The sequence below is a fragment of the Nannobrachium achirus genome, assembly GCF_963921795.1.
Source record: "Nannobrachium achirus genome assembly, chromosome: 10".
In the NCBI taxonomy this organism is placed as follows: domain Eukaryota; kingdom Metazoa; phylum Chordata; class Actinopteri; order Myctophiformes; family Myctophidae; genus Nannobrachium; species Nannobrachium achirus.
The window spans coordinates 35,382,324-35,394,917 of NC_137819.1; the positions used below are offsets into that span (position 1 = coordinate 35,382,324).

The 12,594-nt window shown below is 39.1% G+C and overlaps 1 protein-coding gene across 1 annotated transcript; it reads right to left on the minus strand.

Moving 5' to 3' along the window:
- Window positions 1–7,185: 7,185 nt before the first annotated feature.
- slc52a3-2a (solute carrier family 52 member 3-2a) lies at window positions 7,186–10,128 on the minus strand (the record flags this gene model as incomplete). Its single annotated transcript, XM_080735039.1, has 3 exons — window positions 7,186–7,398; window positions 8,590–8,713; window positions 9,122–10,128. The coding sequence occupies 3 exons, from the start codon at window positions 10,126–10,128 to the stop codon at window positions 7,186–7,188; spliced, it is 1,344 nt and encodes a 447-aa protein (XP_080591165.1).
- Window positions 10,129–12,594: the final 2,466 nt, after the last annotated feature.

Here is a 12,594-nt window from a genome sequence, read left to right on the forward strand (position 1 = left end):
ATGTCCCGAACAAAGTCAAAGTAGAAAATACAGGCATAGGGTAAGGTAAGGGTCAATGAACAGGGAGGTGGTCATCATTGAGAAATAAAGCCCAACAGGGTGATGCAGGCTACTAATAAGGAGGGTTCTTGAATCACTCTGAAGGGGGATATTTCTCAATAATGACCCCTTGCTGTTCATTATCCTGCTTATTCATGATTATATGAAATCCATAACTTGAAACAACATATAATAACCAAGATTATTTTATTGATTTAAAAAAGGATTGCTCTGCTTCCGACAAAGAAAATAGTCCATTGGATTTAATTGCTAATGAGCTGATTATATGAGAAAAACATGCCCAGGACATTTATCTGCAGATTGGTAGCCAGTCTATTAATCAGTTATCCATAGCAGCCATGCCATGATTGACCAATTATAATTGAGCATTGCACCGTCAGGATAGCCGTGTAATAATTCATTGATGAATGAGTGTACATTGTCTGTTGTGTACATTGTTTTTGTTAGTTTGTTTTTACTGACAATCCTACTCATTATACCTTTAACTTTGTGAACCAAGACAGATACAAAACCTGGACTTTGTATGTGAACAGGAGCGATCTAAAAATGTAATCAAATGGGACGCCTTGTTGGCAAACAGCATTTAGCACTATACCATGGGGGACAACAAGCTAGTGCCTTCTGAGGTGCTCATGTGCTCTTAAAGGAGTAGTTCAACCAAATAACGACTTATTTTCTATCAATTACACACCCCATGAAGCCTTGAATCCATGGAGATTATTTCGTCTCATTCCCAAGCTAATAATTCGATGATGGGTCATCGGTCAGTAGGAGACTAATGGAGACTCCACGCCGGACATCAAATTATTGGCTCAGGAATGTGACAAAAACGTATTTTCTTTTGGGTGATACATTAATTAATGTGATGCTTTTCAGTTGATATCCTATATAGCTCAGATCCTGACAGCCCATGATTGCTAAGCCTTTAAAAACTGTTCAGATACACAAAGCAGATGTAGTTGCAGGATATTGCAGACAAAATCATAGTTGTTGTTCGTGCCTCAGAATGCATCCCACATACCATAGCCATGGTATAACATGGTGAACATTTTCGTTTCTTAAGCTTTTAAGTAAACATGAGGTCTGGAGTCAGCTGTTCACCACAGCAATAATGGCTTGATCAATGTCAGAGAATGAAATCATCTCAAATTTGCCTATTATAGATACCTGGAAGCTATGCAATATTAGGCAGGTATACGTTAGTCTCTCAAAGAATGTATGCATTCACGATTGTAACAGAGAATCCAAAGAATAGTTAACGATGGTGAAAAGCAATATGTATGAATTCTTGTTCTTTTTGTATTAATGTATTTATTCTTTTAGCATGTGCTTTGTTTATTCTTATTCATGTTTAGCATATAGCTTCTTTTAAATGATTATGCTATATACTGTACTGTGGTTTACCTTACTAATTAATTTAGGGTGCGTTGCATACTTATAGGAAGGCTGAGGCCTACATGAGAAACATTTGTTACCTGCCTTTGTAGTTTTGTGACTACCAGCAATTATTTCCAGGTTCCTTCATTAGCATTGCATATTTATGTGTATTTATAAGTCTTAATCCATATAATGAGAGGGCATGAACAAAGCCATAGTGAAATGTTTACTGAAAAGATTATTGTCAGTGGACAACTCCATAATTCTGCTTTGTGAACTATGTTGTATTGTCAATAAATAGTCATCTCATATAGGTTGTCTGTGAGTTACTGCTTTATAAGATTAAAATGAAATGAATGAACCGCATTAGGAAGCAGGGGCCTTGAATGATTGATTGATTGACTGATTGATTGATTGATTGATTGATTGAAGTTATTAGAAGTTTGCATAGGAAAAGGTACAGTTTCATGATGGTACAGTTCACTGTTACAAGGTCAACCAAAAGGAGATCCTAGCTTATTTGCACAGGAAACCATTCAAGTATCTCATAGCAATGAATGACAGACGGATAGAACACAGTACTATGTCAGAAACTAGTCCGAAAAAAAAGGAAAATAAAATAACAGTGCAAAGAATATATACAGTAGATAATTACAAAGAAGGGTCAGGGGGAGGGTAAGGCTGGGCTAGGTTTGTTTTTACCAGTTATCAAAGGCAGCCGCCTGTAGGTGGTTTTTCAGGGCGATTTTAAAGGATGTTAGGGGTCTACTCTCCTTTAAGGCCTTCGGTAAGGCGTTCCACATTTTGGTGGTATAGCAGGAGAACGAGTTTGACCCTTATTGACTGCTTACAAGTATTCTGGTACACAACTGAGACGCAGGCAGTGGTGGAAAAAGTACTACATTGTTTTACCTAAGTAAAATTATCAATACTACAATGTAGAAATAGTACAAAGTACAAAAGTATTGGTATTCAGAATCTGAAGTACCAAAAGTAGAAAGTAGACAGATTGTCCCATTTCACAAGTTTTCAAATGTATAAAGTAGTCAAAAATCTAAAATGAAAATACTCCAGTAAAAGTCATTATCATTTAAATCCTACCAAACATCTTTCGTATAATTTTAGACAATTCATTCAGTGGTTCTGAACAGAGAATGCTAGAACCACTTATGCTTAATTTATACTATTTATGCATAAATTAATCATGATATACAGTTGTGGCTCTGATCTGTGATGTGAATGCTGAGAGCTTCCCCACTGATGATGACTTGTAGATATTTAAGTTTGTGGAGTCGAGTCTGGGTTTCCACCTCCCAACAAGCTCTGTTCTTGTAACACATTCATAATATGGTCAAGGATTGGGATTAGATTTAAAGATTTTAGATAGAATCATACAACACAAAATTATCTCCATTCATGCTACTAAACAATTTATTATTCACTTTTCTACAAATAAAACAGACACAATATACACTTTAAAATTCCTTTAAATGTATTTTCAGTTTGTAAAATCATCCAATGAAATATCCCAACATATGTCTACACAATCAGCCTTCCTTTTACTGACAATGGAGCAGCTCTTGGATTGTTCTCTTTATTAAATCCCAGGTTCTCAAATTTCATCTCAATGATCAAAACAAAGACATTTTTGCTGAAGAGGGTTTTACTTCATTCATTGGTGTGTTTTCTCTATCCTGAAATGTTTATTAGCACCAATAAAACACCTTGAAACTTGCATCCCCAGCTCAAATGAAATTGTAGTTTGACATTATCGATTGATTATTATTTTATAATCAATTCAAACCTACTGCAGAACATTATTAGCACCAGTCTAGCTTTGGCTCACCAGTTACATATGATTTCTGAACGTGGTTACAACAGCAGCAGCTTCTGGTAACAAGAACAAGTACTGCACCAAGAACAAATGTTCTCAAACTCACTGGTATATCTTCACTGTCTGTCAGGCAGAAACCTTGTATCTCCAAGATTCAAATGTGTATGTTTCTTGGTAAATTAAAGTCCTACTTCATCATACAAGAGTGTCGCACAAAAGTAGTAAAAATAGCGGATCTACAAGCACACAACGCTTCGCAATATGAGGCCTTGTGTGCTTGTAGATCGGCTATTTTCACTATTTTCAATCGTTTATAAAATAATAGCAAAAAAAAAAAGGTTTTGGACATATAAGGTTTCCACCCAACAACGACCATATACTGTAATATAGGTCAATAGTACTCTGGAATGCTCTGCCCAAAAAACATATTACAATCCATAACAAAATTACAAAAAAAGAAAAATATACAGTATATATATATCAAGAGATATCTTGAAGCAACTTGTGTGTAACTGTTATTTGTGTAATTTTTTAATTTTCTTTTAATTCGACTGGACAGTTGGATTTGGTGTTATGATGTATGAGCAGTTATGAATAGAAAGGTTTTTTGTTGTTGTACATCTGTATTGTATTTGCTTTGTTCAGGACCCCAGGAAGAGGCTCATTCATGTGTCTCTTAATGGGGTCCTTTAATAAACATAAAAATAAACAGTGAGAGTCACTCACTGCCAGTATTAGAGGATTAGTATTTTCTTCTTTCTTCTTCTTTGTCATTGTTAATGGCTAAGAAGGTTATTTATACATGGACATACATGGCTCTATGAAGCTCCTCTGCTGTTGCCTCTGTGAGTAGAGGATATGCTTGGGTAAACACTGTCACCCTGTGGCCTGCATCAGCTAATGTATGCTCCATTTAAGAATACATGTCAAAGGTCTCATGACATACATCTTTCATAATTATTTTCTTTTTTGAGCATTCAGTGGATTTTCTGTGGCTAAATAATCAGAAAAGTGCTGTGATTAGTCAGTGTCAAAAGAAAACTGCCAAGGCTCACTGGAGTGGATTATTCAGTTGAAACCTTGCACAGACCATGATAAAGACTTTTGTTTTGTAAAAACAGCATGACATGAAACCTTTAATGCTATTACACACACACACACACACACACACACACACACACACACACACACACACACACACACACACACACACACACACACACACACACACACACACACACACACACACACACACACACACACACACACACAGCTGTTTGCATAACACATTTAAGCAGAAGGAATGAGGGCACCTAGGCCTGACAGCATGTTGTGGGTTCGAATCCCGATCCAGACGACCTTTGCTGCGTGTCACTCACTCCCCATCTATCTCATTTCCTATCAATATACTATCAAATAAGGCAGACAAATACATTATTTGCAGAACCATGGACCATGAAAGTAAGGCAGGCATGCCTTACTAGGCTAGTGGTCTTGAGCGATGAATGCACTGTCAACTCAGCATTGTTGCAGTTGCAAAATATATTAATCTATTTAAAAATTGCACATGGATAATTTCCACATGGAACTCAACCAACTCCCTCCTCACACTGTTGGAAATCATTATTCATCCTCAACCTCATCAGATACATGTGCTGTCAATTGGTCAACCACATGCAATAAAAAATATTCCAACGTTTCATGAATCTCCACCACAACAATTGACTCTTTTTTTCTTTCTCTTTCTTTCTCTTTCTGTCTTTCTTTCAGCCCTGAGCTGCATTTTCAGGACACGTTTACATTTCAGCTCCCCCCCATAAGATTGTATGAAGGAGAAGTTCATCCAAAAGAAAATCTCATTTTCTATCAATTACACACACCATGAAGCCTTGAATTTATGGAGATTGTATTATTTTTGTCGACATGAGTCTCCAGTAGGAGATTCAATTAAGTCTCAAACTGACCAGCCACCCGGTCATCAAATCATTATGGTGCTATTCTGGTGGACCTCAAGAAGCCAGGGTCAGGGAATGGTTCCTTCTCGGCTAACCTCAAATCTTTCACCTCCAACTCAAATGAACTTGTACTTTGTCATTATCAATATTATTTCATAATTGAAGTTTAGCTCATTCACTGCCATTATTAGAGGATTCTTTTTTCTATTTTCTTAAATTTTTGTTGTTGTTATTGGCTAAGAAGGTTAAAGATACTGTACATGCCAAAGCTAAATAAAACTCTGCTGTTGCCTCTGTAAGTAGAGGATATGCTTAGGTATATACTGACACCCTGTGGCCTGCATCAGCTACTGTATACTCCATTTAAGAATAAAGGTTAGTTCAATAGCAATACTTCACACCTATAAAAGGTTGTAGATTAATCACACACGCACGCACGCACGCGCGCGCACACACACACACGCACGCACGCACGCACGCACGCACGCACGCACGCACGCACGCACGCACGCACATGTTTGACAATTATTATGTCTTTGTCTCTATGAATTGAATACACAGGACCACAATGGAAATAAGCCCTCACAGCTTTTTGTGTTATCCTTTTAGCACCATTGTATCTTGTATTTTAGCACCAAACTAGTACTGTTATTTGCATGGCCATGTTGTGTTACTTCCCTGTGACTGTTATTAGGTCACTGAATGCAGTGCAAACGGCACTTTGTTGCATTATCTTCATAGTTTTACATATTTGTTTAATTGGTGTTTATATGAAAAAAGTAGCCAGACATACATCACCAATAAGACGCCCTAAGGGCAAGAAGCACACTCTAAAGGGCAAGATCATGCTCATGGGCGCCTGCACATGCCTGGGTGACAGCAGACTGCTGGGCGAGCGCTAGCGCTTTGGCATGGGAGGGATCAACTTTGACCAAAAAAATGCATAGACCTGGTTGTTTGAGTTGGCCAAAATGTGGCCAGATTTTCCCAAATATGGAGATGACTGACGTCTGACATCATAGATGTTTGACGTCATAGACCACATAAGACTGTCCATATATGGGCATTCCCAGATATGGGCTTAATATTAATGACGTCAGGGATTTCCATATATGGGCATACAAGGGATTGTATTAGTGTGGTTGCCCTAGCAGGGCATCATCTGGGAATGCCCATATATGGAATTAATATTGATGTTTTCAAGCCGGGTAGGGCGTAAAATGTATGCTAATTAGTAAGTCCAGACGGGGCCTCAGGCTGGCCCAGTTAGGGCCAGGCCTTAATTTTCAGGCCTGTTGAGAACGCTGAGCTGGTCGAGTCATCATTGTGATGTCAGAACAGGGCAGCTATATCGTTCTACTGAGCTGGTCAAGTAATCATTGTGATGTCAGAACAGGTCTGTGCAAATTAATTCTGTCCTGGCCATTCATTTGCAACATCATTGTGAAGTCAGTCAGAAGAGAATGAGGTGTGACTGTGACAGACAGTCAGACGGATCGACGGACAGGAGTTGGAGGTTTTCATGCTAAATAGTGACCTACGGTCGTAATAATGGATTCTTAGACTATAGTACATCATGCTATATTAGCCATCTCCACAGTTATCTGCAGCATACAAATAAAAAGTATTTATGCAGAGAAGTAGCCTATTATGCCATTTCATGGCAGTATGAAGGCTACATTATAGCTAACTTGCTCAATGTTGCCAACTATTACCTGCTACATGAACATACCTTGGCATGTTTGTATGCTGTTTACTCTCAAAATGTACTTAAAAGGCATGTTGCCAAATGTTCACATATTCAAAGTGTGTTGCCTGACAAGAACATATCAATCCAAATGATAAATGGCCACCATCAAATGAAAAATGCAGCTCCCATTTGGTTTCTTTCTGTTGAGTCTGTGGTCATTCATATGGACGGACAACTTGTACGGAGGTATAATTGTATCCATGATTATCTCATATAGGACATTTAGTGTTGCATGGATCTCCCGATGTAAAGAGGTTATACACACTGACCAGTGGAAACACTGTCACAGCACCCAGCAGAGAGCCTAGCTGCACCACAGCACCACACCACACCAGGGCACTGTGGCCCTCGTCTCGCAGGATGATTCCAATGATCACCTTCACGTAGGACAGAGTGAGAATAAATAGGACCCAGGCCAACACCTGTGAAGGAAAGGAAACAAAGTGATGTTTCGTTTTAGTTTTGAAAGAGCTGAGAACCCCACTGTGTGAAACGCAACTCAATCTCAAAATATGATAGCAGAAAATGGAAACACTTAAAACTGGCAACATCGGACTAATGGTAAGAAATATAGGCTACCATAAATCCTTGGGTTTTTGGTCTCTTCCTTTCTTTCTTTTTAGTAATTGAATGATGAATATAGGGTAAATATTATATAAACATTTTATAGTAACTACGGTTAATATTATAAACATTGTTATAGTAACTATGGTATACTTAGCATTATAAATAGTGTTGTTTTCCATTATATGCTCCCACTTGGCAATATCATTTGCAACCATAACATCCAGTTTCACTGCTATGCAAATGACACATAATTATACATCCCACTACAACCAGGTGTTTCAGGAAACCTGTCCAGTCTTTTGTCATGTCTCTCTGAGATTAAGAGCTGGATGTCAAATAATTTATTACAATTAAATTAGACAAAATCTGAAGTTATAATTTTTGGCCCCCCAAATTCTGCACAGTCAGTGATCTCTGAGCTCGGCAGCTTGTCCCTCAATGTAAAGGCGATGGCCCGTAATCTGGGCGTTTGTTCCACAGGTAACACGAACAGTTCAATCATGTTACCTCCAGCTAAGGAACATAGCTAGAGTCAAAGTCTTCCTATCAGCTGTAGATTTAGAAAAAGTAATTCATGCTTTTATTTCTTCTTGTTTAGATTACTCTTACTCTGCAACATCACGTCTTCAATTAGTGCAAAATTCAGCTGCTAGACTGCTAACAAATTCCAAGAAACAAAAGGTGGCCGGGCTTTTTCAGTCAGGGCCCCAAAGCTTTGGAATGCCTTTCCTGTTGACCTAAGACATGCAAAATCAGTGTCATCTTTTAAATCCCTCCTGAAAACCCACCTTTTTATTAAATGTTTTTCGTAAATTAAAATGTTGTAATTCTATTTTACATTTTATTGTATTTTGCTTCATTTGTATGTTTATATATTTTATGCCTATACTGTGCTCTTTATAGGCATAAATTGATCTTTTGTTGAAGTTTTCCCTAAATGCTAATTGTGTTGTTCTTATAAAAGAACAATGTCTAGAAATGTGCTATACAAATAAATTCATTATCATTATCATTATAAATGTCACCAAAAGCAAGACTAGACTTACAATGAGGACAACTCCTGCTGTGTCGTTGACCAGTAGTGGACATGGACTCAGTACTGCCATGGTCATGATGTACATTCCAACGGCACTGCCCAGGACTGTGAGAGCTCCCATCAACAATAGGGACCTTTGTTGAACAAGAAAGGGACATTATATTATTGCACTTTGGACAGTTTTATGCATTTGAATATACAGTATGCCAACAGGTTTCATTTATCTTTTTCAGAATCTGTTATTTCGTTATTCACATAGACAATAGAGGAAAAATGTACGAGAACAATGAGTTAACTGCCACTACAGTGTATGTGACTTACATTTAAAAGGTTGAAATTGCAAGTAAAAATCAAAATTTTACTTGCTTGTTAAGTAAAACAATGTATTACATTTAAATTGACTTCATAATGTAAGGCCTGTTATCACCTAGTAGCACTGACATATTCTACTACCACATCAGAATATATACTGTAGGCTATTTACCATATTGGAGCTCTCCTAATGTTTTCCATTGAAAGTTCATGATAGAACCCCAACTAACCTTATTGGGAAGAACATGGCGATGAAGCAGGCTAGAGGGTTCGACACAGCAGCCATGGTGGCTGAAAGGTGATAGGCATTATTCCCATAGGGCAGACATGAATAGGACTGCACCGAAGGAAGCACAACATTTGACAAGGCATTGACCCAGGCGAGGATGAAAAAGATGTAGACCACCTGGACACAGCTGTAATTTCCCTTGCCAAAGCTGCTCCTGCGCTTGCTGTTCGAAACCATCATGGGCTTCTCCTCGGCCCACTTCTGTTTCTGAGCTGCGTTGCCGTTCTCCTTCACACCGTTGGTGTACTGGCAATCGGAACGCTCCCTGGCGACAGCGGGGTGGTAGTTGAGCAGCAGGAATGCCAGCAGGCACACGACCATCATGGCACTCAGGAAGAAGAAAAACCCCTCTGCAGAGAAGTTGGCTGGCTGGTAGTGGGCCTGGAGGTCATAGGTCATTGCACTGTCAGAGCCGTTTAGGTTGTGGTTCAGAGGGTGGCTGGCGTTCACGCAGTGCACCACCCCGACACCCTGGATCAAAGCCACCAGGGCTGGCAACAGGCCGCTCATGCCCTCTCCAATGTAGTAGGTGGTGAGATACTGGGGCTTGAGGCGCATCATGAAAGGCAGGAAGGTGACGGAGGAGGTGCAGTCAACCAGCGAGAGAAAGAAGGTCAGGATGAGGAGAGCTATGCTGCGCGGCGCGCCCGCCACCACCATGGTCTCCTTCCAGAAGAACGCAAACAGTAAGCTGGCGACGCTGCCCAGGGCGATGATGGCGTATATGACAGTGGTCTCATTCAGCACGCCCGGCTGGAAGCGGTGCATCAGGGTGACAAAGAGGGGCCCCACGTTGGCCATCTGGATGATGACGGAGAGGTAGGAGGGCAGGTACCAACCCTCTGGAATGTGGGGGACGATCAGAGGCAGTTCCACCCACAGGCCATTGATGGCCACCCAGGAGCCCATGCCAAACAGGCATGCCATCAGGTGTGTGATAAGTGACATGTTGCTGGGGTGGCTACGTGACGGGATTATCTAGAATTAGATTGAGGCAAACATAAAATTCATCATTGCAAGATAAGTGGCCACGGTATATTCATTAGATTTGAATTTAGGAGAGAATATCTCAAATGTTTTCGGACAATATTAGCCCTCCGGAAATTGTATTTGCATTTCATTTGCGATTTCCTGAAGGGGGTGGGGGTGATTTATAGGCTAGGTTAATATGACAAAAAAAACGTGCTGAGAATGTTCAGAATACCGAAGTGTTAACATTTCTAATTATTATTATTATTTTCTATTATTATTACCCACTATTATTTGCTAGGTGTCACAGAGGTATTTAAAAGGGCACTTTCTGTTAATACTCAGAAGTTTACATGGTTCACAGTTTATTGCCACTATTTATAGTTTTTCGGACAGTGAATATAGTTTTGTAATATTTACCCAGAGGGTAACAGGACAGGGGTATTATTGTGGGCTCGCCTGGAAGGCGAGCACACGTATGTTATCTTCATTATTTATAGCTATATGTGTATCTCCTCAAAACTTTGGCGCGCTTCATCTCTTAAACGCTTACACCTTTCAACACCATTCAAATTTTTATGTGTTCAGCTTACTGAGGACACGTGTGCTTGTATTTTTGGTTTTGAAATGTTTTGTAGTATAAATATAAAAAAATAAAAATGTTTAACTTTAAGCACCCAATGCATTTCCAATGGGTTTAGTGAGTGGGGACAGAGTGGAGAGAAGGATAATAGACCCATGTTTATGTTAAGGCGCTGTGGCTGCAGTGTTCACACTTCAGATATGCTATCTATATCATTGCGTTCACACAGGTCTGCTCTCTGATTTGATCCAAATATCTAAGCTTTGTGATGTATATATTCTGAGTTAAAACTACAAATATCTATAAATGTCCCTCTCCACTCTACTGATTGAGACAGCTGTGATTAAAGGCCTGTCTGTCATTGGCTGTTCTGTGGTGCTGCAAAGTAACCAAGTACATTTACTCAAGTATATACAAGTACTTGTACCTACCTACAGTACAATTTTGAGGTACTTTTACTCTACTTTCCATTTTTGTTACATATACTCTACTATAAATACAGCATTTGACAGCCTCAGTTACTTGTTACTTTGCAGATTTTATTATTAATAAAAAACATAGATGGACCACTTAATACTGCTATGAAGTTGATCTACAATGTGCACACGCACGCACGCACGCACGCACGCACGCACGCACGCACACACACACACACACACACACACACACACACACACACACACACACACACACACACACACAAACAACTGTTACTGTGTTACTGTGGAGACGTTTGCTTGTATTTGTCTTTGAGACATGTTTTGTAGTGTTTTAGAAATTGTACTTAAAAAGAATAAGGTTTTAGGATCCCGGGCAATGGGATTTACAGTATATATCCTAGAACCCGCAGGGACAATCAGCCGTATTAGTGGTTGTTGTTGGTTTTCAGGGAGATATCACAACCAATGCATTTTCAAATCAGATCCACAAACACAATAAAAGTCATGCTCCACTCCTCAGTCTGGAGTGGCCACATAGAAGAACGCCTTGGTTATAGACATAGTGGAGGACAGATGTGATCTGGGATTGTTAACCTACAGTATATGCACTCAATATACACCTCTAGAACACATAGAATATGTACAGTAAGGTTCAGTAGAGTACAGTAAAAGTACAGTAAGGTTCAGTAGAGTACAGTAAAGTACAGTAAGGTACAGTAAAGTACAATAAAGTACAATAAAGTACAGTAAGGTACAGTGGAGTACAGTAAAGTACAGTAGAGTAAAGTACAGTAGAGTACAGTAAAGTACAGTATAGTAAGGTACAGTACGGTACAGTAGAGTACAGTATAGTATAGTACAGTAAGGTACAGTACAGTAAGGTACAGTAGAGTACAGTAAAGTACAGTACAGTAAGGTACAGTACAGTACAGTAAGGTACAGTAGAGTACAGTAAAGTACAGTAAGGTACAGTACAGTAGAGTACAGTAAAGTACAGTAAGTTACAGTAGAGTACAGTAAAGTACAGTAAGGTACAGTAAAGTAGAAAACAATACAGTAAGGTACAGTAGAGTACAGTAAAGTACAGTAGAGTACAGTAAAGTACAATAAAGTACAGTAAAGTAGAATAAAGTACAGTAAGGTACAGTGGAGTACAGTAAAGTACAGTAGAGTACAGTAAAGTACAGTAAAGTACAGTATAGTAAGGTACAGTAGAGTACAGTACAGTAAGGTACAGTACGGTACAGTAGAGTACAGTATAGTATAGTACAGTAAGGTACAGTACAGTACAGTAAGGTACAGTAGAGTACAGTAAAGTACAGTACAGTAAGGTACAGTAGAGTACAGTAAAGTACAGTAAGTTACAGTACAGTACAGTACAGTACAGTACAGTAAGGTGCAGTACAGTATAGTAAGGTACAG